We start from the raw sequence: 26,893 nt of genomic DNA, 5'->3' as shown, positions 1-26,893 counted from the left end.
CTGTTTGTTGGTAGGAGGCACAAGAAAGCCCATGCTCCTGGGCAGATGGGAATGACTGGCCACTCTGGTCCTACATGGAGTATCTGCTTTTTTTTTGAGTGAGAGGTGAGGGTCCCCCCACCATTGGCTGGGAGGCACATCTGGGCTGGGCTAGTAACCAGTCAGATTAATGAATTGACAGCTATCTACATCTGTCTGTGGCTGGAGGACAATGCGGATGGACATGGGGACAGTTCAGCTGAGGAAAGAGAATTTCAAGGTGGGGGAGCACCTGCCAAGGCTTAGAACTGGGGAACACAGCAAGCTGGCTCCACGGGCCTGACCTTCCCATCCATCAGCAGTCGAACCCACAACTGGGAATCCTCGACTTAAAGAGCCCACAAGGTCCCTGATCAGCAGCTCATTCGCCAGTGAAACCCATTTGTCTTCGGGGGCCTTCAGAAGAGTGCAGGCAGGCCAGAGAGGGGGAGTCACTCCTTAGACCATCGGCTGGGTGGAGCAAGTGATTCTCAGGTTCTCCTCACGCTGCCCCTGTAGCTCTGGAAACCCCAAGATGCAGGAAGGAGGTGTGGTGAGGTAATCCGTGCATGGCCCCAAATTCCCATCTGTGCAGAACCTTACACTGAAGCCTTATTTGGAAACAGGATCTTTAGAGATATAATTAAAGATCCAGGTGAGATTACCCTGGGCCGAAGTGCCCCTCCATCTGAGGAGAGCATCTCTCAAGACACAGGAAAGAGTTGAAGACAGAGGCAGAGCCTGGAGCAAGGCAGTCTCCAGAACAGGTAGAGGCAGAGGACTCTATCCTCAGGACGGTGGACGGAGCAGGGTCATGGCACTTGGTCAGGGGCTTCCAGAACTACAGGAATGTAGACTTCTTTGTCCTAGGTGGCCTGGTTTGTGGTCATTTGTCCCAGCAGCTGCGGGACACACACACACACACACACACACACACACACACACAGGGGCTGGGGCCACGGTTCCTCCCCTCTTGCCATCCCAGGCCCCTAACTAGAACCACAAATGGCTTAATGCTCTTCAAATAACATCATTGTTCATAGGGCCTGACATAACATTTAGATTTGTGTTCATGTGTATATGGGGTCTGTGTGTCTGCCACATGTGTACCGGTACCATCAGAGGCCAGGAGAGGGCGCCAGATCCCTCTGGGGCTGGATTGTAGGCGGTTGTGAATCATCAGTGAGCCACTGATTCTGCAGGTTTGAATTCGGGGTCCCACATAGCCTATCTCTTCCGGAAGGAGCCTCCATCCACCTGTTAATGGACGGGACAAGCCTGAGGCAAGAGAACCCATCGCCACTCCTGAAAGAGCCAGTTTGTATTTGAAACATTTATTTCAACACTTTGTTATTTATACAAAAAGAGACCACCCCCCCCTCCCTGGAGGCCCCCAGCGAAAGGCCGCATGGAGCAGCCTGGTGAGACGAACAGTTTTCAGTGGCTGGTTACAGAGGCACGATGTCACCCTGATGGCACTGGGCTGCTGCTAAGTCCCCAGGGACACTGGGGCTGGGGAAGGCCAAGGTGCCCTGGGTCCAGCATGCTGGAAATTTCCTTTAAAGTCCTGATTTTGGCAAAAGAACTTGGCAAGCTGGCATGCGAACTGTTCAGCTGCAGGGTTCGATGAGGGGGCCTTCCACGTTTGGGTGGGGGAGTAGACACTCAATACAGGGAACAAAGAGCACCCCTCATCTGTCTGCACCCCACCCCTCCCACCGCACTTCTAGGCCGCAAGAAGCTAGCCTGGGGTCTATGGAGGTGCCTTCCCCAAGCGGGTCCAACCTGTCTACACCCACCAAACTCCTCCCAGGGACAGGACAAGGATGGCGGGCAAGCAGAAAGGGCATGGCTTTGGTCAGCTGTGTATGGCTGGTCCCTAATGGTTCCCTCGGAGAGAAGACGAGGGAGCCTGGCTTTGCATGAAGCCTTGCCCCGTGCTCTGGCTAGCCATCTCTGAAGTCCGCGGGGGTATTCCAATGGGTTCGGGGACACAGGGATAGGCACATATGGATAGCAAAATGGTCAGATTTTCCTGGTTCCCACCCAGCAGTCACTGAATCAAGGTTTGAGCCTGGGCAGTGTGTGTGTGGGGGGGGGGGGGGGGCGAGGCAACTGGGTAACAATGTAACCAGAGCATCTGAGGCCAAACCGAGGGCCAGACAGATAGACCTTCCCTGGCCCTCTTCCGAGGCTCCCTCCCTCAGCTCCTCTGGTCTGTGTTGACTTTTCTAAGATTGGGAGTGGGGACGGGGCGCATCTTTAAGGTTTCGGTTTGATAATTAGAGCCAGGTGCAGTAGCAGAGTCTACAGCACGGGGCGGGGTAGGGGTGGGGACATCAAGGGGAGGGAAAAAAGAACTCCCTCTCTCCAGCATGTCCTCGCTTTTCACCCAAAAGGACAACTGGGAAGAGGTGACTGGCTCTTGTGGATCAAGGCACTTTCTGCTCTGGGACAAGCTTGAGGGAGAAGGGCCACGGTTGTCACTATGTCTAAGAGATCGGCAACTTTGGTTGTGGGTGTCTCTAGTTTCCTTGGGGAGCAGGCAGCTGAGGGAGCTGTGAACAATGACAGGGGCTGCTCCAGGACGACCTGGCTACTCATCCTCCCCTGGTGCAGCCTGCTTCTGAGGCTGTGGCCATGGGAACTTGTGGCTTAATGGGCTCCTCCGCAACCCCTAGGACCCGATCGCCACGGACATCAGCTCAAAACTCAGAGTGGGCATGGACACACAGATCTTCTAAGCCCTCAGGGGCTGAGCCGGGTCTAGCCTTCCCAGCGCAGAGGAAATGGGGCACAGAGGCAGGCCCAGGCCGTAGTCCCGCCCACCCTCCTGCTGCAGCCAATAAGAGCACACTTGGGAGATAAGCCCTCTCTTGTTACTGGGTAGCGCATGGAAAGAGAAGGAGGCGGGTGACAAAAGGAGACAATTATATAAAATAAAACAGGGTAGGTGGGTGGGCCAGGGAGGATGAGAAGATTTGGGGGTGGGGGGGCGGGATGGCGTCTACATCTCCTGGGCTTCCGGCTCCTTCTCCTCGACCCCGTTGGCCATGGCGCTGTTGCCCTCGTTGAGGCGTTTCACACGGTAGGCTTCGAAGTGGATGCTGCTGGTGATGTCCTTAATGTTCTGCATGTGTGTCCTGCAGGGGACGCGGCCAGCATGATGGTGAGAACTTAGCCTGCGTGGGGTTACAGCCGCCTCCCCTCCCTCCCTCCCTCCCGGCCCTTCGAGGCTGGCAGGCATATACACTGCAGGACCAGGCACAGCCTGCTCTCTGGTGACTCCAGACCCTCTGGGGCCTGTCTTTCTAACCTATGCCTCCTCCTCTCTGTGCCCATACTGTGGCTAGTCAGGGAGGGGCTGAGCACAAACTTGAAAGGTCCCAAGGTCCCCACCAGTGGGCAGGACTCCGGTATTTGTGGTCCAAGACAGAAATTCAGGCTGTGGCCAACAGGAGGCAGCAGGTGACTACAGTCCCCAGAACTGTCACCCTGCCATCCCTGAGCTTTTTTTTTCCCCTAGTTTCTTTTTGTAGGTGGGAACAAGGGCCTTAACCTGCCAGGCAAGCTCTACCACTGACCTATACAGCAGACTCCCCTTTACTTTGAAAAGGGAAGTTAGCAGGGCAAGGAGTCCCAAAGGTGGTAAGGCTTGTTCTTGGAACCCCCACCCCAGGTCCCTTGCTCTGCATCTTATTTTTCCCTACTGATATATTTTAATTATACAAAACAATAGCTTTCATTATGATATTTTTCTTTTGTAGGTTTTAAGACATATATAGTCCAGCCTCTGCCCTTTGTAGCTATAGCTGAACCCAGAAGTCTTAGACTACAGGGGATCAGAATTCAGCCCCCTCTATCCTGGTGACCGCATAAGGTCAGGAAGAACCCTTTTCTTCATTCATTCCCAAGAGGATTTTGCTTTGTTTTCTGCTTTAGGCAATGGGTCCCTGAAGGCAGGGCTGACAATATGCAACTGCCAGCAGGGTGGGGCCTCTGCCCACCTGTCTACCACCACCAAACCCCAGATCTGGTCCTTGCAAGGGGCCCTCAGAGCTGATGGCTGACTTACCTAATGAGGAGATCCCGCAGGTACGCAAATTCACAGTGAGTGGTATTCTCAACTGAGGGAAAGAGAAAGATGCTCAATGTCTTTTGAGGAGGAAGTCCCTCCTCTCCTATCCAATAATGGCAACAGCTTCCAGGAAGTCCCACCCAAGAGTAGGCAGGGGGACAAAAGGGGCCTGTGACTGACAGGTACCCAGCTAGTTCTGGAGTCGCCTGGGAGACACACCTCTAGCGTGTCTATGAGGGTGCATCCAGAGAGGTTCAGCTGAGGGAAGACCTGCCTTGAATGTGGGCAGCATCATCCCACGGGCTGGGGCTTTCTGGTGAATGAAAGGAGAAACTGAGCTAAGTTCTCACACTCATTCACCACTGCTTCCTGACTGTGGATGCCTGGTGACCAAATGCCTCTTGTCAAGTTACCATGACTCCCCAATCCTGATAGGCTGCACCCCGGAACTGTGAGCCAAAGTAAACCCATCATTCCTTACATTCCAGGCCTGGGTGAATCTTGGCTTCTCTGACCCAGTTTCCCAATAAAATGAGCTAACAGCTCAGCAGATACGGGCATTCACTGCCAAGCCCAACGCCTGAGCTTGACTCCCAGAACCACAGGGTAGAAGGAGAGAACCGACTCTTGCCAGTTGTCCTCTGACCTCCACATGTGCGTTCTGGCGTGTACAAGACAATATACATGATACACTGTCCCCCAGTAAAACAAGCACATTAATAAATAGATATAAAAAGAAATTTAAGTGGGAGAATGGCAGGGTTCATGCCTCAGGGGGCACAAAAGGACCAAATGCGCCAACGGTGTAATTTGACTTTGTGAGGCTGTCGAGTACATTATGCTCAAGGAACAAAACAACTTTCCGTCCTCGGACAGCAGTTTGGCCAGCTTCCAAGGATGTAACAGGTACTTTGGATGGTACACACCAAGGAGGGGGTAAGGAGTGGGCACAGTTGGATAGGGCCTGTTCAGTGATTAACTCACAGGGTGTGTGTGTTCCTGACAGGAACTCCCACCATGTTCTGATAAGTCCCCAGGGGTCCTCACAGGAAGGCAGCTGCATGTGGGAACCACCTCTGGGGAAAGCAGCTTTACAGGTTCACACAGGCCACGTGGACCCTCAGCTGTGGGCAGTCATCTAACCTGGCTAACTTCCTGACGATTTCTCATCGAGTGTCTGCAGTACCCATGCTGACCACCAGGGGTCAGAAGAGATGTGCCAATAGCCAATGCCATTCTCAGATCCCCAGGGGCTCTTACCCTATACTTTCCTCATGCCAACCATGCCTTGCATTATTTGTGGAAAGATGCAGAGAGGACGAGCAGAGACAGGAAGGAGGGACTGAGGGAAAGGGAGCTGAGGAATAACACAGCCCTAGGGTCACCTCTGTGGCATCGTCTGTGTGTGTGTGTGGGGGGGGGGCTACAGAAAGCCATAAGCAAATACCCAGGGCATATTTGGAAAATATCCCCATGGCACCCTACCTGGCAGACTCACATGGAGGGCACAGTATGGAAAGGAACGGGGCGGGGGCAGTGGGCGGGAAAGGCAGATGGGTTCTCTTCAATGCCTCACCTCCATAAGACCAGATAACAACTCCTAACTCTAAGGGCTCCAGCTCAAGGCTGCACTTTTTCTCCCTTGCCCTCCCTTGACCTCTCTGTAGGATAGATGATATTGAATCCCTGATCCTCCTGCCTCCGCTTCTCAAATGCTAGGATCCCAGACGGGGACCTGCAAACCTGGCTTACGTGGTGCAGAGATGGAACTCAGTGCTAGCAAAGCCCTCAGCCCATGGAGCTTGTCCCTCTAATTCAGCGGTTCTCAACCTGTGGACGCACAAACCTTTGGTGGTTCAATGGCCCTTTCACAGGGGTCACCCAAGACCACCAGGAAACACAGATATTTACATTATGATTCATAACAGTAGCAAAATTAGTTATGAAGATAATTGTATGGTCGGGGTCATCACAACGTGAGGAACTGTGTTGAAGGGTCGCAGCATTAGGAAGGCTAATTTTAATTCCTCTCTGCACAGAGAGCGAAGAAAGGGACCCAGAAAGCTGAAAGGGTTAAATGATAATCCACTAAAGGGTGGGGGGCAGTCCTAAGCTGGGTGCCTCCATGCTCAGAGCCAGGAAACACTATCACAGGATTCTTAGAGAAACTAACTCCCCAAAGAGCTCCGGCCGGCCTGGTGTGGTGTGGACACCCCAGCAAGGCAGAACTCTGAGAACTACAGAGTGAGCCCAAAACCAACTGAAAGAAGAGTCCTAACCAACTGGAACATTCTTATATCACCTAGGCCATCGGACGTATCCCTCATTGATAAAGTGTGCAGACCGACACTCACCCCTGCTCACAAAGCCTCAACTTTCTGCTCCTCTGTGGGGCCTTTTGACCACACCGGTCACAAGAAACAAAGTGGGTTTTCATCTTCCAGACAGCTCTGTCCTTTCTAATAAGGATGGAAGAGCCGAAAGAAAGGCAAAGAAAGGCCCTGGGACTGTTCCACCGAGGTGCTGACCTGGACCCCAGAGAAGACCAGAGTCCCAGCCCTCAGTACTTGGGACAGAGTGACTAAGTCTATGACAAAGTAGTTACGTTCAAGGAACTCAGGTGCACCCCACAGCCATCGTCCTTACAAGACAAGAAGAAGGAGAGACCCACAGTGCGATGGATGAGGACCCAAGCTTAACTACAGGTGAGCACACGGGCAGCGCAGCCAGTACCTTCAATGGTCCCCCACTTGGTCTTCCTTCCCAGGATCCTCTTGCCATTGACTTGATACTCGTGGTCGCTGCCCACCACGGCAAACGGGATCATCTCCTGGAGAAGAGGCGGAAGAGTGTGTTAATCACGTGACCCCCTGGATCTGGACCTGGAGAACTGCACGCCTTGGCTGGAGAGGACCAGGGGTGGACGTATGGACCCCCATCCTTTTCCAGCTCGGAGGCTACGTCCCCATGGTTTAAAGCCATCTCACCACTGCCCCCACCCCCAGCATCCGGTTGACCCACTCACCCGGAACTTCTCATTCACCAGTCGGTCCTCTGAATCCTCATCAAACTCCTTCTGGGGGTACACATCAATGCCATTGGAGAGTAGGTCTGCCGTAATCTGGGGAGCACAGGGGCGTGGTCCCTGAATCAGGCTATCAGCCACCAGGTACCTGCATCATGAACCCTACAGAAGCTAGCTCAGAGTGGCCCTGCCCTGAGAATGTCTAATTTCCTAAAAAGATTCATTTTATTTTTATTTTAGTGTTTTGCCTGCGTGTATGCACACACACCACATGCATGCCTACTGTCCATAGAGGCCAGAAGAGGGCACGTTGAATCCCCTGGAACTGGTTGTGAGCTGCCGTGTGAGTGCTGGGAGCAACAAGTGCTCTTCACCCCTGAGCCATCTCTCCAATCCCACACACACCCCTTTGGGAGACAAAGTCTCCAGCTCAGGCTGGCCTCGAACTGGCTACGTAATCAGGGATGATCTTGAACTCCTGAGCCTCCTACCTCTACCTGCCAAGCGCGGGTGTTACAGATATGTGCCACTGTGCCCAGTTTTATGTGGTGCTGAAGCTCGGGCCATGAGCCTTCTGTCTGCTAGACAAGCTCTCTGCCAACCGAGCTGCATCCCGCCCAGACTCTCCAGTCCTGGTGCCTCTATCAAGAAGGGACTCGCCTGGCCAAGGGGCCCTGCAATCACTGTCCTGAGAATCTCCCCATGTTTCCTGTGTAGCTCGTCACTATCCCCCCCCCCAAAAAAACCCTCAGGGTTGTTGAGTCCAGCATGGTTCCCTCCTGCAGCTCAGGGGGTACCTGCCTGCTGAGATGCTTCCAACATTCATGACAACCCATGTGGGTGGCAGTCGACAGAGGACATCCCAGGGGACAGCTCATTTGCCCAAGTAGATCCAGGCTCTCATACACTGGAGAGCCTTCTAGTCTCCAGCAGACGCATCCCTATCTGACTACCCTTCCCTATGTATGCTGGGAAAATCCCTGACACATGACCTGGGATGGAGGCCCTGGGAGCCTCTGTAATTGGATTTAAGGCTGGAGCTGCCAGGAGGTTCTGAAGTATGGCCCAGGACTCGTCATACTGCAGATGCCCACAGGGACACCCCTTTCACCCAGACAGCGGTGGCCTCGACCATGGCAGAGAAGGAGGGAGCCACTGAGGCAGACTTGCCCTTTTGGTTTTCCTTCCCAGCTGATAAAACCCAGGTGTGCTAGGTGCAACGGCCCCCGGGCATTTGCCTCTCCTTAGTCTACTCCAAAACCTGAGGCTGCTGGAAATAGGGGTGCCAGGCAGCCACCCAGGTTGGGGGTCCCCCAAGACTGAAAACACACTGTGAAGGGCTGAAGGGTGACTCCATCACGTATGCCCTGAGCTGGATAGTCCCCTGTCGGGCCTATACCGTGTCCAGGCAGTCCTCGAGGGAGGGGGGCTGAGCAGAGGCCGTGCATCCTACCCGTTGTTTGAAGTAGACCCTTTCCTCCAGGGTCAGCGTGTCAGCCTTGGCGATGACTGGGACGATGTTGACCACCTTACTCAGGCGCTTCATGAATTCAATGTCCAGGGGCCTAAGCCTGAGACAGAACAGTAAAATGAGACGCAGCTTTGGGATCCCCTGTCTCGGGCATCACAGTGGAGGCCATATCGGTAGAGGGGCACGGTTGGAGTCTGGAAGGGTGCGGGGTGAACACTCCCCCTATTGAGTTGAGGTTGGAAAGCTGGAGCCACGCTGGCTCTAAGTCCCCTCATCCGCCACTGTCAGAAGCCAACTGGCCCTGGACTCTGCCCAAAGAGTGACTTGGCTCACAGTCATGCCTTGGGGCTCCCAGTGTCAGGGAGAAGTGGGTGACAGTGTCCAGAAGCTATGGGCCCTGGGACAGGCTGCCTGTTCCTCAGCTCAGCTTGGCTCCAGAGAGCCAGGGTCTGATACAGGAGCAGGGAGGAGGCTGCGGGGAGGCGGCTGGCAGAACCCAGAGTGGGCATCATTTTCCTGTTGAAACTGCGTTTTCTCCATAGCGGTATTGTCAGGCCCAGACAGCCTGTGGGAAGTGAAGCTGCAGGCAGAAGTCTGAGCAAAGATGGCTAGAAGCCACTGCTGTCCCCGGGGACTGAGCGTCAGGGGAAGAAAACTAGGCGAGGTGCCCAGCTGGGACCCTAGCCCAGAGGGTCATCACTGGGGAAGCACCCTCGGCTCTCCCTACTGAAGCCACGTCAGTCCTGTCTCCTGCTGTCATCTTGGCCTTGCCCCAGGCTGTGCTTGGAGAAGGTGCAGAACCCCAAATGAGCCAGACCTAGGTGAGGAGGCCTATGGCACCCCTGCCATGAATGGGCTCTTGTTGGCCCCACAAGAGACGGTCACTATTGTCAAGCTCAGACACCCATATCTGCATTTTTCCAACAAGGCCCCAGCGAACCCCATGACATCTAGACAGGGTGCAAGATGCAAGATGCCCTCCAAGTCTAAGCCTGAGAGGAGTCTGGAACAGACTAGCATGTACAGCCTCCAGCAGCTGTGGCCAGGAGGCACCAAACTTGGGAGCCCTCAACGAGCCATGGCCAGCTCCTGCTGCCTCCACAGAGACCAGCCTACAAAGAGTCAGGACAAGTGACAAGGGTATCCAGCAGAAAGAGGAACCTATATACTGGGGACAGATGCGATTCACAGGGTGTCAATAACCCTGGTCACTGAGACCAGCCAGAGTCCGCCTGCCCTGGGGTAGGGAGACTCTGAAAGGCACCTGGTGCTCCCACACCTCAGAGGCCCCGGGAGCACTGTTGGCAAGGACAGGTTGTGGCATAGAGGACAGAGGACATTCACTGTTTTCTGTGTCTCACACAGCCGTGTTCCTCAGGGGCCCAGGAGGTAAGAGCTATCTCTAGGCGTGGAGATGGTCATATGACTGCTAGAGTTGCACACACACACACACACACACACACACACACACACACACACAGCCTGAGAGTCTCATTCCATCCGCAGAGCCTGTCTACCAGATTCTAGCCAGTCCTCAGCTTTCTGGACAAAGAGAAGGCAGAATGGGCAGGAAGCCACCCAGTGCAGAGGTCACAGACCCTCTATGGACACAGACACCCACATAAGGGCTGCCGACACAGCCCCGACTCAGCGTCGTGTCCCATGCCCTCCCATCCCCCTCGCCGTGCCCAACGGCTGGGCGGACAGAATCCTGCATGTAGCCCCAGCAGTGTTAGACATGGGGGCTCCCACCACCGAGACCAAGGGCCCCGAATGGGACGTACGAGTGGCCAGTTGCCGGGATGAAGTAGAGGCAGCAGTGGACGCGCGTGTCGGGGATGCGCTTCTTCCTGTTGATGTTGACCTCCTCCTGCAGGTACTTCTCATACTGGTCATTGATGAACTTCATAATAGGCTGCCAGCTGCATGGAGACCCGGGTTAGCTGAGCCAGTGCCCATGCGGGGGCGTGTCCTCTCTAAGCCACCGAAGACCCCACCCACAACTGGCTTGACACCCATTTGACTTCATACAGGAACAGTTGGCTGTTGCAAAGAGAAGCCAGCCTTATCTTAGACTGTTTTGCCCAAACTCCCCATGCTGAACTTTGTCCTGGGGTGGGAGGGTGTGATTCCCAGGTGACCCCATTTTGATCTGGAATATAAGACCCTAAAGGCGTGGCTTTAGGGTTTGGAGCGATCTTATCTGGGTGTCTGAGCTCAAGTGGTATCAGGGATCCTGAAGCCCCAGGGAGCTTTTCCACCTGAAGGAAGGATCTTCGAGGTCACCCACCAGTTTTCATTGTTGATGTGGTCTCCGAAGCCTGGCGTGTCAATCACCGTCAGCTTCATCCGGACCCCCTTCTCCTCAATATCTGCACAAACCACAGCACCCCACGTCAGAGGAATCACCCAAGCCCTCAGGTTGCCTGACCAGCCTTGGGTGTCCCAGGATGGGCTGTAATGGCAGCCGAGGTTATACCAGGGAGAAAACGACCTCTATTAAAGAAGTTTGGATGGTGCCTCAGCCTGGTGGGGCCCAGACCGTTCCTACTCAGAGTCTCAATGTTCCCAGAGGAGGCATGGTGACATCTCTAGTGGGACACCCTTGACCCTACTCTCTGGGAAAAGCGGATCCCTACGCCCAGTCTCAGCCCCCACTTCCATGGAACTGACCGTGGGTAATGGACTTGATTTCGATCGTCTTGGGGATGCGTTCCTCTGAAGTGGGCTGCACCGACTTCCGGCTGATCTTGGACTTGAAGAGGGTGTTGATTAAGGTGGACTTCCCAAGGCCACTCTGCCCTGGGGAGAGAAGTGGAGGCCGGTTGGCAGGCTCTCCAAGAGCATAGCTCATGGCTATATTCCACTGAGACCCTGGCCTCACAACATCCCTAGATAGCCCCACCTGGGCCGTCACCTCCTCAGTAGAAGTCCAGGGCTGAGTTTAAACCCACAATCTGGGGCTCTGGGCCCTGGTTTAACTTGGCCAGAGCTCAGTCCTGGTCCTAGAGAAGCCACCCAAAACAGGAAGAGACACCAAGACAGAAGAGGATGACAGCCCCAAAGACAGGTGTAGGTTGTCTGTGAACCAGGGCAGAGGAGACACACATAGACACAGTTCCCCAGACAGACAGATGCCCTGCCATGGGAGAACCACCGGACGTCAGCCTATGGGAGGCATTTACCCAGATGCCACCCTGGCATCTGCCCTGTTCCGAGCAAAGCCCTCTTCTAAGAATGAAAAACCGGACCACAGGCCAGGTGTGGTGGTGCACGTCTTTAACCCCAGGACTCGAGAGGCAAAGACAGGTAAGATCTCTGTGAGTTCTCATGTGTTGGGTCCGAGGGACTTCCGAGCTTGCTGGACACAACCCACTCAGGTGACACTAATTATCGACCTACCACTGGTGACTTCGAGCTTTCCAAGGCCACAGGAGAAAGAAGATGGCTACTACACCCCACTTCCTGAGTGGGAGCTTAGATGAACCTCCAGGAAGCCCAGAGGCCAGGGCTTAGGGCAATAACCAGTGAACACTCAACACAACTCAGACGTGGAGGCCATTGTTACTGGTCACAGAAGGCTTACAACTACTTAGTGACATTGCTAACACAGGTAGTAGGCGCTCTGAGGAGTTGCTGATGGATATAGTTCCTTCTCCCAGCACAAACACCCATATCTGGTATTTCATCCCAGTTGTCTTTAGATGAAAGTTATTTCCCCACTTTATAGTGGGGTACACAGTTTGTTTGTTTGGTTTGGTTTTTCGAGACAGAGTTTCTCTGTAGCTTTGGAGCCTGTCCTGGAACTAGCTCTTGTAGACCAGGCTGGCCTCAAACTCACAGAGATCCGCCTGCCTCTGCCTCCCGAGTGCTGGGATTAAAGTCATGGGCTACCTCCACCCAGCTGGGAACACAGTTTGAGAGCTGCAGGGCCTGGAATGGCAAGATGGGCTCGTGGTGGGCAGAGGGCCTGTGACACTCACCGACCACCATGATGTTGAACTCGAAGCCCTGTTTCATGGCCTTCCTGCGCATCTGCTCCAGGATAGAGTCGATCCCCACGTAGCCGAAGTCCACAGGGGCCTTCTCATTCCGGGACACGGGCGCTTGCTTGAGCATGGTATCTCTAGGGCTGTCAGCCATGTCGCCAACACAGCTGGGAGCCACCTCGGAGCCTGCAGAGGGAAAAAGTCATTAGAATGGGACGTGCAGGCAGGAGGGGGAAACCAAGGCTGCAGAGCTTAGCAACTTGCCCAAAAAAGTCCTGTGGGACACCTCAGAAGTGAAGTCCCCTGTAAGGTTCCATCCAAGAGGCCATCACCCCTCAGCCACCTGTCCCTCGGGGCTATCTCTGCCAGCTTTGCCAACCGGGGCGCTCTCTGCACACCCTTCACCTCTGCTCAGATGGCCTGCAGTAGCTGTGCAACCCAGAGTCCTTCACAGTCCAGCAGGTGACCACAAGCAGGTCACAGGGGAGGGGTAGTCTGATCCCTATCTGCCTTTTCCAGACCTGACACACCCTCACTGGGAGTGTCTCTACTCCCAAGCACCTGACCGAAACAGTCCTGAAGCAGGACAGGCTGGACACCAAGTGCCCCTCACCCTCAGGTAAAAGTCAGTTTGGTTAGGAGGTCTGTGGATTAATTGAAAACCTCAGCTTCCTTCAGCAGGTCAGCATGGTCAGAGCCCAGGCCTGGGGGACAATTCAGACAGTGGCCCCTGGAGACCCTAGGTGTGCCCACGCAGCAGGGACGTGCAAGGCCGGTTCACCCAGGTCTGGTTGAACAAGAGGCTTATAGTACACGGAACTGCTGTGCTGAGAGAATCCTTCAGGTGCCGCTCTGAACCACAACCACCCGGGTGGCTGTGGGGCAGCCCAGGTGTGGATATTGTATTGTTGAAAAAGTCTTAAAGTCGCCTCTTTCACGGAAAATGTCAGCACTCTCAACTTAAGACCCCTTGGTCCAGCCCCCCAAACATGGACAACACAGAGGGGACACCAGCTGCTCCCAAGTCCCCTTCCCTTCTCCAACCAAGTCTGGTTTTTTTTTCCACTCTGTGTTGTGCCCTGCCCCACCTCCAGGGAAGGGTTCCCCAACTCTGACCCTGGGGCGCACTGCCTGGAAAGAGGAAACTCAGTGCATAAGCATGCCACATCTTTCCTCAGAAGTGGGGGGCAACCAAAGGCACTTGCTGGGGACATGAGCTCAGGAGGCACTCCCCGTCCCCTGCCACCTCCCAGCAGAGCTCTCCTCTCAAGTGAGCAGGCCCAGGAAGCAGCAGGAAGGCGGGCCAGTAAGTACTGTACGGACTTGTGCAGGCCTTGGTTACACTGTCCCTCCACCTCCAGGGGAAACACTAAACTCACGCTGACTTGACACCTACATCCTCAGCGAACCCAGCCCTGGCCATCTCTGGACTTATGGCTTTTCTCTCCATTCTACTGGCATGGCCAGCAGGAGCAGAGCCGGGCTTGCGCTTCCTCTCTGCGCCCTCCCCAAGCTTGAGTGGCGGGAAGGACAGAAGGCTTGTAAAGCCAGCTCCAGGAAGGAGGCACAGGACCACCCCAAAGGCTCTACTGCATCAATCGCTTCCTGTGTCTCCGCCTCCACAGGGTGCAGTCACCTCATTTCCTGGCATTGGGGGGCGAGGGGCACTAAACAAGAGAATCTTGTAAACACGCCAGGAGCTTCCAGAGGGTCCACACGTGTGTGTCCCCAAACAATGACACAGGCAGGCCCTAGGGGCCAGTGCCTCCCATCAGAAGCATCCCCAGCCCAGGTCAGGGCCACAGTCCTTTCTCCACAAGGCTTCCAGAGTGCCAGCTCCCCACTCAGAAACACTCTTCTCGGTTTCTAGCATCTTTAAATAAACAAAGACGGCGCAACATCTGGCCCCAGAACCTGTGGCTTTGGGGCCGCTTCCTGGAGAAGGACAAGGGGCCCTGCTTTGCCGGGCAGCGGTTCAGGCCTCCTCCACGTGACTGAAAATTGCTTCCATCTGTCTGAGACCCACTTCGCCCTGCCCCCACCCCTCTCCTGAGCGGTGAGAGGAGGAAGGGCTGTCCCCCAACCCTCTCTAATCACCCCCAGTCAAGGAAGGCTTGTCTCAGCCCCAGGTGGCCCTTCTACATACATCAAGGTTCATAGCAGAAATTCAAACCAAACTAAACACTCAGCCTGCCAGGGGCCCTGCTTGAGAAATAATAAGAACACAGTAGAGCCTCAGCCTTCCCCGGGGCTCTGGAAGCTCTTCTGGCAAACCCCTGTGACCCTTCCCACTGGGGGAGCCTCCCTATCCACCTGCCTGCCTGATTGGGAGGTAGACCCTCCACCCAGGCAGGGTTGCCTTTGTGATCCCAGCCCTAGGTCTTCAGGACTGTGAGTGACCGGAGCCCTTCCCAGACCCTATGTCGTATCATCACCCACGTCAACAGATGCATCCTGTACCTGCACAGCCCAAGGCGCAGCAGCTCCTGGCCACTTCCGCCTTTAGAACAACGTGCGGTAAAATTTACCATTTTAGCACAGGTCATGAGGGTTGGGCTTCGTACCTTGTAAGGACACTCCTCCACACTGCCCTGACCGATCTCCTACCAGTCTCAGGCAATGTTCATTCTGTCTAAGATCCTCGGATAAGCAGGGGTGGATGATCTCTGACTTTTGGCCTGTTTGATCCAGAGCAGTGTCCTTAAGGTTCATCTATGCTATAGAATGGCCTTTTAAAGGCTGACGATATTCCTTTAATGAACATTTAGTCTTTTTTTAAAAAAAACTTGATTCATATGATTTTAATTTTTAAGACACTTATTTTTAATTATATGTATGAATGTGTGTCTGTGTATGGGTATGTGTGCCTGAGTACAGGAGCCAAAAGAAGGCCAGAGGAGGACATCAGATCCCCTCTGGCAGCTGTGAGATGCCAGATGTGATGTTGGACTCAGTCCTCTGGAAGAGCAGTATGTGTGCTCTTAACTGCTGAGCTGTCTCTCCAGGCTCAGCACAGGGAGTCTTTTATCTATAGGCATTTGAGTGGCTGCTTCTGGTTGGCTGGTGTGAATACCACGGTGTGAACACGGGTATGCAGGCGCTGTTGTGAGCTTAGGCTGGCTCTCCCCTTCTCCCCGCACCTCTTCCCCTTGGGCCCTCTCAGTCTGCCTTCAGATTCACGATTCCCCTGCCTTGGGCTCCTGAATAGTGTGAGTCAGGCATAAATCACCATGCCCAGCAAGACGGATTTGGACAGACACTCAGATGTGAGCTGTTCTATTTTGAATTTTGAGGAACCAGCGAATGCATCCACGTGACTTCCAAGCACTGGTGACTGAGCTGCTGCAGGAAGGCTACACTGTAAGACTCTATTGTAGCTGGTTTCGGTTTTAAATCCCCATACATTCCTGGCAAGAGTGCGAGGCAGCCCAGAACCCCCACTTCACAGAGGGGACAGCGCTACGCACTGACCCTTTTCTGAAACGCCTCTGGATGGCCAGATGAACAAGTAAGACCTTTGCTGAACTTCTCCCTCCAAGAACCTCCCCTGCGCCTCTCTTGGGTAAGGACAGTGAGTCCTGTGCTAGTGGTCAGGAGTGTGTTCTCTGACACCTTCCCTCTTCAGCCACCCAAGGCCGCAGCCTGCTCAGGGGGTATCCTCACATCAGCATGGGTGAAGGCACCTGCCACCAACCCCCATCTCTGCAACTCACAAGGCAGAGAACTGGCTCTCTTAAATTGACCTCTGACCTTGACATGAGCGCTGTGGAATGGGTGCAGGCACACACAGACATGCGCACACAGAGACAGATGACAGAGTGCTAAACTGTTCACAGATGCAATACACAATGGCGTGGCATGCGTATCTGAGGGAACACCGCTCACCCACAAGGAGGGGTAAAGTTACGAATGAAAAATACCATACTGGGGGGCTGGAGAGACGGCTCAGAGGTTAAGAGCGCTGACTGTTCTTCCAGAAGTCCTGAGTTCAATTCCCAACAACCACAAAGTGACTCACAACCATCTGTAATGAGATCTATTGTTCTCTTCTGGCCTGCAGGCAGTAATGTGGGCAGAACACTGTATACATAATAAATAATAAATCTTTAAAAGAAAGAAAAAAAGAAAATACCATACTGAGCTACAGAACAGATACTCCAAGGCATGAATGACTACAGGAAGGCCTCAGAAGAGGCAAATGCACAGGGGCAGTGGAAGAGGAGAATATTTAATGAGTGGAGTTTCCCTTCATGGTGATAAAACTGTACTGGAATTAGACAGAGGCAGTGGTTACATGACGTCATGAGTAAACACCACTGGAAGTGCTTGCTCTTCATGGTTGGGGCAAGGAGATGAGGGAAGGGGGGTGGGCACCAGGCAGGTGTTTATAGCACAGCTGGACAAAGGGTCCAGCCAGGCCACCACACAAGCTCAGGACGCCTGAGTCCCAGATGCTGACACTCAAGTTGAGGCCCTTTGGCAGATGATAACAGGCAATATCCTGAGCAAGTGCCCTGTCGTCTCCCAGCCAAGGGTGTTCCTGAGGGGGTGGCCAGCTACCTTTGGGAGACTGACAGTGTCTCTGTGGGTCCCACTGTGCACACAGGTCCCATCCACCCCATCCTGCCCCAGACACCTGCGGGGAGCCCCGCGTTTTCTCCAGTTGATGGTAGGTACAACTGGGCCCCAAGCCACTACCATCTGCAGACAGACTTATCCACTGAGTAACAAATTCTCCCCCACCCCAGGCCCTGCCAAAGAGGACAGGATTGTGTCACCCTTCACACTTACTGGGACAGGGCCATGGGCCACCGACCTTTGGGAGGGATTCCCAGAAAGGATAGTACCACGGCCGACCTTGACCCGCTTGGCCACAAGAATGAAGGCCCAGGCCAACAGGCTTGTAAGGACATACAGGAACCAACACCCAGGAGCCACCCATCTGGCTTCATCCTTCCTGCTGGCCTCGCTGGTCGTATTCCAGAACTGTCCACTCCCTAACTGAACCTTTGCCTCCCTGGTCAAATGTGGGAACCGCTCTGCTGGGCAGGAGCATCTGTGTGGTGCCAGGGACAGCCCAGCCACTCTCTCCCTCCCAGGACCAAGCTCTCAGAAAGTCAGTGTCATCCCCTTATCTGGCTCCAGCACAAGCCACGCCCAGCTCTTAAGAGCCAATACTGTTGTCCTCACACAGCTTGTTCAAGCCCCACCCCTGTGGCTCAGCAGAAAACAGAGCTAACCTGTCCCTGGGCATCAGGCATGACCAGTGGGGGCTACTGAGTACTGAGACACCAGTCCTTGCTCCATCTGCTGGCCTCCCAGGCCTCTGGGGTGAGAAGAATCCGCAACCATCGCCAAAATGTCAAGACCAACCTGGACTTGTGGTATATGAACACCCCCAAATATACCACATCCTCTCTGGGTGGATGTTCTGCCTCAGGTCTCAGTGTTGGGGTCTCAAGGTCAGCTCCTTTCTGGGCCCCAGAGGCTGAAGGTAGAGCCCAGGATTGCCAGAACCTCCCATCCAGCTGGCTGGACAGGTCTCTCAGGGTAATATCACTTTAATTCAGTACAGTCTGAGAAAACACACCCCAGGGCCAAAGGGATGGACGCGTTCTTCAACACCAACTACTCTAGGCCCCAAATAGGGCTCCTGACTCCAGGGTTCTCCTGGCCTAAGAGATCACACATCCAGAACAAACAGGCCAAACCAAAACTCTCTATAGGACCCACACCTGGAGCAGACATCAAAGTGTCCACTTAGGGCGAACCTCCACTCCAGGAGACCCACAAAGGCTCAGAGGTAACTGCGCCAGGTGTGCAGGAGTGCACACAGAGAGAGGAATGAGCCAGCTCAGAAAAAAACAAAAAAGGTGAGGGGGGGAAAATAGCCACAGGGTGGGAACCTGGCACATGCAGAGGTGGGAGACTCTAGAGCAGGGATTGCCCTGGAGAGACAGCTACCAACAAGTCATGACAAGCAGTGACTCCATCTCCTCAGAGACCAGGACCACAACACCGAATCATTCAGCAAATACCTACCAAGGACTTAGGAAATACATACCTAAAGCACTAGGAAGAAGGTGAAAGGTCAGGCTTGGGCAGTGGGTGGAGGGAGCTTTACCGGCAAAGGCTCTAGATGGAGCCAGGACAACCCCCACAGGTAATAGATAGCTCAGCGGTACAGGAATTTATGTCACACAAGGTGAAGACGCAGGGGCTGGGAGATGACTCAGTGGGCAAGAGCACTTGCTATGGAGTGACAGGATCTGAGTTCAAGTCCCCAGCACTCATGTAAAAGTTATGCATGACTCTATGTGCCAGAGCTGGAGGCCGTGGAGACAAGGCAGCCCAGAAACTAGCTGGCCGGCCAACCGAGTTGATCTGACGGAGCTTCAGGATCACTGAAAGACCTTGTCACAAAAAAATAGACCGGAAGATGCTGATGTGCTCCTCTGGTTTCCACATGCATGTACATCTGTACACACATACACGCACACAGACACGGACACACAGAGACATGGACACTTTAGGGAATACATGCATGTACATCTGTATACACATACCTGCACACAGACACGGACACACAGAGACATGGACACTTTAGGGAATACATGCATGTACATGTGTACACACATACACGCACACGGACACACACACAGAGACATGGACACTTTAGGGAACACATGCATGTACATCTGTACACACATACACACACATGGACACGGACACACAGAGACACGGACACTTTAGGGAATACATGCATGTACATCTGTACACACATATACTCACATGGACACGGACACACAGAGACACGGACACTTTAGGGAATACATGCATGTACATCTGTACACACACACAGAGACACGGACACACACACAGAGACATGGACACTTTAGGGAACACATGCATGTACATCTGTACACACATACACGCACATGGACACGGACACACAGAGACACGGACACTTTAGGGAACACAAAAATACTTAGGCTCACAGACCCAACAAAAGAGATAACTTGTAAGCCTCACGTGGTGGTACATGTCTGTAAAACCAGACACGGAGACAAAATTGAGAGTTCGAGGGTAGCTCTGGGCTACGTAGTGAGTTCAGAGCCAGCCTGAGCTACATCATGAGGCTGTGTCTCAAGAACACCTAGGGCTAGCAGGGCACTAGCTTTGCACACCCAGGGCCCTGGGCTGCATCCTCAGAAGTGGGGGGTAGGGTGGGGATGGGGAGTGGGGGACATAGAGGGCAGGGCGGGGTACAGGGCAGGCTGGGCTGAGTAAGGGTTCATTGCCTGAGTTACGTCCAGCTCCCTACGTTTTACACACACAGAGACCATCTGGATCAGCGGGTCCCGCGTGGGTCAGCGGGTCCCGTGGGTGGAGAGGAGGGTGAATGAAGAAGAAACAGAGAGTTAAGGAATATGGGAGGAAAGTCGGAGGAACCTGTGTAAGGAGAAGGTGGGCTGATCCTCCTCCTAGAGAGGGCAGGCTTCACTAGGCTGTCCCCGTACCCGGCTGTCTCCCTGAGAACTGGGTCTTTTCCCATCTTCTCAAGGCTGCCTTGCGCTGCACCCTGTCCCTGCTGACTCCCTGGAGCACCCTGCACGGCTCATAAATGTCATAGGCAGCTTCCTGTCTTGTTCCAAGGATGGAAACACCGCATACAAATGGTTGAATTTTGCAAATTCATGTGCCCAGTTTCAAAGGCCGGATTTTTAAAAAGCACATGGCTCATCTAATTTGATAAGTAAGTCAAAATCGAATTACACTTCACACTTTGTTTGGGGCAGGAAGTGTCTCCTTGGAGTCTGGTTAAGAACATGAATGCCAGAAATATGAAACTCCTCCCCCTGCCCCCTCCCACCAGACCCCACTTTGAAACCCAACACAACTCCTTGGCCTCTGCAGAGAGAGAGCTGAGCAGAGGGAGAGCTTCCCACCTCTCCCAGATGGAGGGCCTTCCCCAGTCCAAGTTCCAAGAGGGGACTTAACACTGCCCTGATGTGGTTTCCGCAAGCTGTTCTCTGCTGGGAGATGCCCGTGACCTTGTGACCGGTGAGGGCCTGGGAGGGACAGAGAGGCTTGCCTCAGTCCCACCGGCTCCTCTTTCATTCAACGGGGGCAGGGTGGGGAGGTGTGGAGAGGCAGAGGCCCTAAGCATCCCAAAGATGGGAGTAGGGTCCCCCCCCCTTGGCTGCCAGCCAAGCTCCCCTCCCCCAACCTCCCCTCTATTGTGGGGAGGACTCTCAAGGAGTCCTGTATTTCTGCCAACGTGGTTTCAATTGGCCCCAATCCACAGAGGAGAACTTGGACCAAGTCCAGGGGCGCCCCACCCCCTCTAAGGAGGCCTCTTCTGGTCTTCCTTTTCAATTTCTCACTAGGCTGGGCCTATTGAGACATCAATCTTAGCTCAGGGCAGGCTCCAACCTGCAAGCCCTCCTCATTTATTTCCTCAAAAGCCACTGCATACTTCCAACCCCACACCAAGACCCCTGCGGAGCCCCCAGGTTCCTGGGTCGGAGGGAGGGCCCTCTTCCTGGCCCCACCCCTGCAGTAGTCTGCCACAGGGCAGAATCAGGAAGGCAGCCCTGACTCTGCTCGCCCCCCGGAAATCCCTAACTGCAACAGCTGCAAAGATCCGGCCCTACCCGGGACCCCACTGAAATGTCCTCCTGGCTGCTGGGCCACAGATGCCCTTTGCTCTTGGCAAATGTCGACAGAGAAAGAAGGGGGTGGAAGAGAGCGCACTCAATCACCCCCGCCCTGCCACGGACTGGTGGACACTGCCCATTTATTACAAGAATTTCTTCTTATCAGTGATGTCCCCCAAGGGGAGAGGGGACAGAACTGCTTCCCTACCCTTTGACCCTTCTCCTATCAGCAGGCTGTCAGTTGTTGATATACACCAGAGCTTGGGGAGTGTGAAACATGGGCAAAGGCTCCCCCAATTTATGAAGTCACTTGAAATAACAACAAGCAGACAAAGTCCCCCTGCCAGAAATCCTGTGGACAAAGGCCTCACCCCAGAGATACCAGACAGGTCCCACCTGTGCAGGTACGCTGAGACCGACGAAGGCTTCCTGATGTCTGGCTCACCTTCAGAGGGGGAAGGGACTAAAGACAGTCTTAAGGGCCAGAGAGAAGCTAGTTCGGTATGGTGCAAGGTAGCCTGACCACAGGACCCCTTAAAGAAGAAACCTCTGACTGTCCAAGAAGGCAGGAGAACACAGAGATGAGTGGCTCCCACCTGTGGCCCCAGATCCCTGCCTTAGGGAGGCTCTAACACTCAGGAATTCCAGCCACTAGTCTGGGGACCTGCAGACCTCTGTACACAATCCCTGAGTCTCAGCTTAGAAGGTGGCCCACCCAACTGTGTCTGCCTCAGGGAGGACTTTCAGATGTCCAAAAGACTTCTCTGAGGAGAGTCAATGGACTGAGTGGGGCAAATGCATCGTGACAGCCTATGATAGTACCCAAAAGGACAAGCCAGCAGTGTCAAATACTATCTGAACTGAGGATAAGGACGGATGGATGGTGGATGATAGGTGGGTGGGTGGGTGGATGGATGGATGGATGGATATGTGGGTGGGTGGATGGATGGGTGGGTGGGTGGGTGGGTGTATGTATGTATGTATGCTTGGGGGGATGGATGGATGGATGGATGGATGGATGGATGGATGGATGGATATGTGGGTAGGTGGGTGGATGGATGGATGGATGGATGGGTGGGTGGGTGGGTGGGTGGATGGGTGGGTGGGTGGGTGGATGGATGGATGGATGGATGGACGGATGTTTGGGGGGTGGGGGGTGGATGGATGGATGGATGGGTGGGTGGGTGTGTGGATGGATAGGTGGGTGGATGAATGGATGGATGTTTGGGGGGATGGATGGATGGATGGATGGATGGATATGTGGGTGGGTGGATGGATGGATGGATGTTTGGGGGGATGGATGGATGGATGGATATGTGGGTGGGTGGATGGATGGATGGATGGACGGACGGATGTTTGGGGGGGTGGGGGGTGAGTGGATGGATGGATGGGTGGGTGGGTGTGTGGATGGATAGGTGGGTGGATGGATGGATGGATGGATGGGTGGGTGGGTGGGTGGGTGGATGGATGGATGGATGGGTGGGTGGGTGGATGGATGGATGGATAGGTGGGTGGATGGATGGATGGATAGGTGGGTGGATGGATGGATGGATGGATGGGTGGGTGGATGGGTGGGTGAGTGGGGGAATGGGTATAGAGGTGGGCAGATAGATAAATGCTCATCGTGGCTCAGTAGGCAAGTTCCAAGGCTCTTGGTGCCAGGTCTTGTACAAGGGAGGCATTTGCTATCTATGGCCACAACCCTGTCCAGGTCTGTGTGTGCAAGAACCACCTGGAAATGTGCATGACCTCCGACCCCATCCCCTCACTACTGGAAACGGCACCTTCAGCCATCCAGCCGCTGCGTCATGGTGCCCTTCCTTGCCATCACCACAAATCCAGGCAGGGTCTCTCGTTCAAGGCTGCATATGCTGTTAGCTTTGACATCCTATCTCCCAGGTGCACTGAGATCACACGTTCCTGCACGTCTGTACCTGGCCATGACACAGGTCCCAGGGAGCCAAACTCGGCTTGTGCTTTGCCCACAGAACTGTCGCCCCAGCCCCAGAAGGGCAGTTCTGACACACACCCTAATCTGACTCTGTCTCTGCTTCAAACCACAGCTGGCGTCCAAAGCACCCAGGGCAATGCAGGAATCCAGGCTCTTTACCTTCTCCCACCTCTGGCACACCACGGGACGGAGGGGCTGAGTGAATAAATGAGTTTCATGCCATTGCATCCTCACGCATCAAACGAGGCGATATCCTCTCATGAGACAACGAAGACAGAGGGTGACAGCTACAGAACCCACGACTCATGCAGCTGTTGTCAGTAAAATGCACACTCCACCCCCTCCACTTTCCAAACATACAGACGCCTTCCAGGCTCCTCTCAGATCTTCAAACGAGGCTCCTCAGCGTCAGCCTGTCTAGAACATTCTTTCCCTGCTGCTGCTGGGACACCCCCTTCTCAGGGCTGCTGCCGTCATCTTCCCAGGGCTGCTGATCTATGCTGGTGGGTTTCCCTGCTTTCCTATGCTGCACAGTGCCTTGACTGTTCGTGACATCCGAGGCGCAGGACACTGCGAACGACTGGATGGCTGGGCGTTTGGCATGACCACCTGCTTCCCTTTCCTCAGGACCTCCTCTTTCTCTGTTCCCCCGTCAGCCTGCTTGCCCACCCCCTCCCAGGCCTCCTAAACAAAGTGTTCACTCGTGCCTTCCCAGGGCACGTGTGTGCACACGCATGAATCTGTGTGTGTGCTCCGGCACCCAAATGTGATAGTAACAACTTCGGATGCTGTCACCTGTGGGAGCTGAATAGAGCCCAGGAAGGGAGCACACTAAGGAAGAGATGTCCCAGGAAAATTAAATGAGGGTCTGCTGAGGAAAACTGCTCAGAAGTATTGATGGGGTCAAAGGTGAGATGAGAGACTGGGGGTCAGGGTGACCCCTGGCTGGGCTTTAGTCTCCTCTCCATGTCACCTTAAGGCCAATGCCAGGGCTCGGGAAAGCACTCACAGCAGGGTTCAGACCTGAGCGAGAGAAGACACCACAGCAGGGCAAGCAGGCAGCAATAGAGGACAGGGCCCTCACCTGGGCCTCCATCACTGAGAACACTTTTGTCCCATTCAGTGAAACCTGGCCTACTATGCCCCATATTGGGATTTGTCACATGACCATCAACTAAGCACTGTCTAGAAGAAATAGCACTGTTACCTGGTTCTTCCAGAGACACTGATGCTTTGGATATTTTATAACTAGAGCAGGGAAAACCATGAGACAGTATGTCTGGCAGCCCAGATCTCAGCACGGTTCACACAGGTTGCAAAGAGAATCAGTGGTTGAGACATAATAAAGAACTCAATGGAAACCACCCCCCCACACACACACACACACATCAAGCCGAGCCATCGGCGCTGCCTGAACAGTCACTGGGCAGACTTGCCTTGTGTGTGTGGCTCTCTACAGTCTACCAGCCAGTCACAGTCACTGCACGGCTTCACACAGCTGCCCTCCCAGTCCGTATTCAAACAGTAATTAGCGACATCACAGAAGGCTGCGAATAACACGGTTCTCAGAACCCAACAATGACAGACCACTCAATGAGGAGGTACAGGGGTCTCCAAGCTGCTGGGGTCCACCATGCCCCCTCCCAGCTCACATCCCCGGCACCCCCAGCTTCTTCCTCCACCTCTTCCCAGAGCCAGGACTGAGCCAGACCTATTATGGGATGTAAGCAACCGACCTCCAGGAAAACTCTACACAGCTTCCACTGGATGGTCCTCAGCCAGAGCCGGAACCTGCAGCCTGGGAGCCTGTCTTCTCCCAGGGCCCCTTCAACCCTGGCTCTGGGAAGAAACAACATTCATATGGTAATTTCTCCAGGAACAACAAGGGCTGGAGACAGAAGGAGGGGCCCTGGCAAACTTCTGGAAGCTGTGCCCAATGGGCCTTCCAAGTTGGCTGTCCCTAAAAAGCGGACGCAGGGGTGGGACACAGTCACAGAAGGATGGGGGTGCTGCAGGTGGCGGGGAGCGAGGGGGGAGCACGAACTTCACATTGCCTGTGGTTGGATGGTTCTCATTTATTTTTTGGTTTACTCTGTGGTGGTGGTGGTGAGGGTAACCAAACAGTCCAGAAATGCTCCCCACAGATCGTGGCCCCATGGACTCCATTCTCTCCTGCATACACTGCACCTCCCCTAGGAAGGCTGCTTCCCTGGGTTGAGGCCTGTAAGGTGTGTGGGGTGGAGGGATGTGTGTGCTGCACTCAGGAGAGTCCGTCCTCACCTCACCCCACCCCATCTAGACATCTTGATCAGATGAGCTTTCTCTGTCAGTTAAAGAATTAAAAGGTTGGAAAAATTTCCAGTTTAAGGAAGAAACCGGAAGTTGGCCGTCCTTGTGTGTCTGCTGCTCCTCTCCCTCCATGTCTGGGTACCAGAGACCTAAGTCATAGTAGGCCCTCCTGTCCACTTCTCTCCCACTGTACCTGCCATCAACCCTGGCCCACCGCCTCCTGCAAGGAAGACAGAACACACGCAGCCTTCAGTTCCCCTCGCCACCATTTTCTGGGCCCTGGACCGGCAGAGGAATCCAGAATCAGGGGCCTGCTCTTTGCTTCCCACCTGTGCCCCTCACCACACTCCTCAGCCTCTGGGGACACAGGGAGGCTCAGGGCACCCTGAGGGTGACCCCTCGAGAGAAAGGGAGAAGGAGGGGCTGCTCAGAGGCAGCTGGAGCAAGCATGGTGGCCCTCACCAGGCCAGGGCCATCCTCAGGTACCTGGCTTAGAAACACTGGTCATGTGAACCAGCAGTTTCCCAAGAGAGGTGGAAACAGACATGGGACCGGGGGGGGGGGGGGGGGAGGACATGACCTGTGCTCGATACTCACGGCAGAAGCACTCATAGTGCCCCAAAGTGGACGCTGGCCTAAGGGTCCTCATCTGACGGCCATAGACACAAAATACGGTCCCACCCTACAATGGAGCATCCTTCCTCCATGAAAAGAGGTACAATTGCACAGGGAAAAAAACCAGCACACATGTGGTTCAGGTCTATGGAGGTTCAGGGACCCATTGGGCACCCTGAGTGTATGAGGGGGTTGTCCATCCTTTCTCTACTTGCTTCTCTAGAGAACTGTGATGCGCACAGAATCTGCTGGCCTCACTAGACAATCCTGCACTTAAGACTCAGAAGTGTGAGGTCATTTTCAGCTACATAGTGAGTTTGGGGCAACTAGGCGACATGAAACCCTGTCTCAAAAACAACAACAACTGTACGATGGCCTGGCAGTGTGGGCACATTCTCAACACACGAGTGGGCAGTGTCCACCTCACCCATAGCTGTCCATGCCTAGCCTGCAGCCCCACGAACAGGACTGTGTGGCTCCCACAGGGACAACCTCCCCATGTGCAGCCCCCGTGAGAATGGGCTCCGAGTGTCTTGCCTTTTCACCAGCCCCCTCCTCGTGGTCATGCTCAGAAAGGTCTGTGGATTTTAAAGTGTCCCTGTGTGCCATAGACTGGAGTCAGTCAAGTCCCAAAAGACACTTTTAAATAAAGGAGGGCAGCAATAGAAACAGCCAGACACACAGGAAAGGACTAATTGTAGGTTCCAACGTCTCTGGGCAGTAACGACACTAGGGAAAACCTCCCTCTCGTTCCCGGTCCAAAGACTAAGAGCCCAGGCCTTGCAGCTCCCTGAACC

At 54.2% G+C, this 26,893-nt stretch overlaps 1 protein-coding gene across 5 annotated transcripts in view; it reads right to left on the bottom strand.

Annotated features, from left to right (window-relative positions):
- Positions 1-1,342: 1,342 nt before the first annotated feature.
- Positions 1,343-26,893, bottom strand: part of Septin9 (septin 9) — a 160,741-nt gene continuing 135,190 nt past the window's right edge. For all 5 annotated transcript variants that reach the window (XM_057773856.1, XM_057773858.1, XM_057773857.1 and 2 more), the window contains 9 exons: positions 12,576-12,767; positions 11,266-11,394; positions 10,883-10,964; positions 10,377-10,514; positions 8,575-8,692; positions 7,122-7,217; positions 6,830-6,926; positions 4,094-4,145; positions 1,343-3,161 (listed from right to left, as the gene is read on the bottom strand). In XM_057773856.1, coding sequence (XP_057629839.1) covers positions 3,026-3,161; positions 4,094-4,145; positions 6,830-6,926; positions 7,122-7,217; positions 8,575-8,692; positions 10,377-10,514; positions 10,883-10,964; positions 11,266-11,394; positions 12,576-12,767 — 1,040 coding nt within the window. In that variant the 3' untranslated portion in view covers positions 1,343-3,025. The remainder of the gene's footprint in view (positions 3,162-4,093; positions 4,146-6,829; positions 6,927-7,121; positions 7,218-8,574; positions 8,693-10,376; positions 10,515-10,882; positions 10,965-11,265; positions 11,395-12,575; positions 12,768-26,893) is intronic.

This window comes from Chionomys nivalis, chromosome 7 (genome assembly GCF_950005125.1).
Source record: "Chionomys nivalis chromosome 7, mChiNiv1.1, whole genome shotgun sequence".
NCBI classification, from domain to species: Eukaryota; Metazoa; Chordata; class Mammalia; order Rodentia; family Cricetidae; genus Chionomys; species Chionomys nivalis.
Note: the sequence above shows the minus strand (reverse complement) of the source record. Positions and strands in the feature narration are given on the sequence as shown.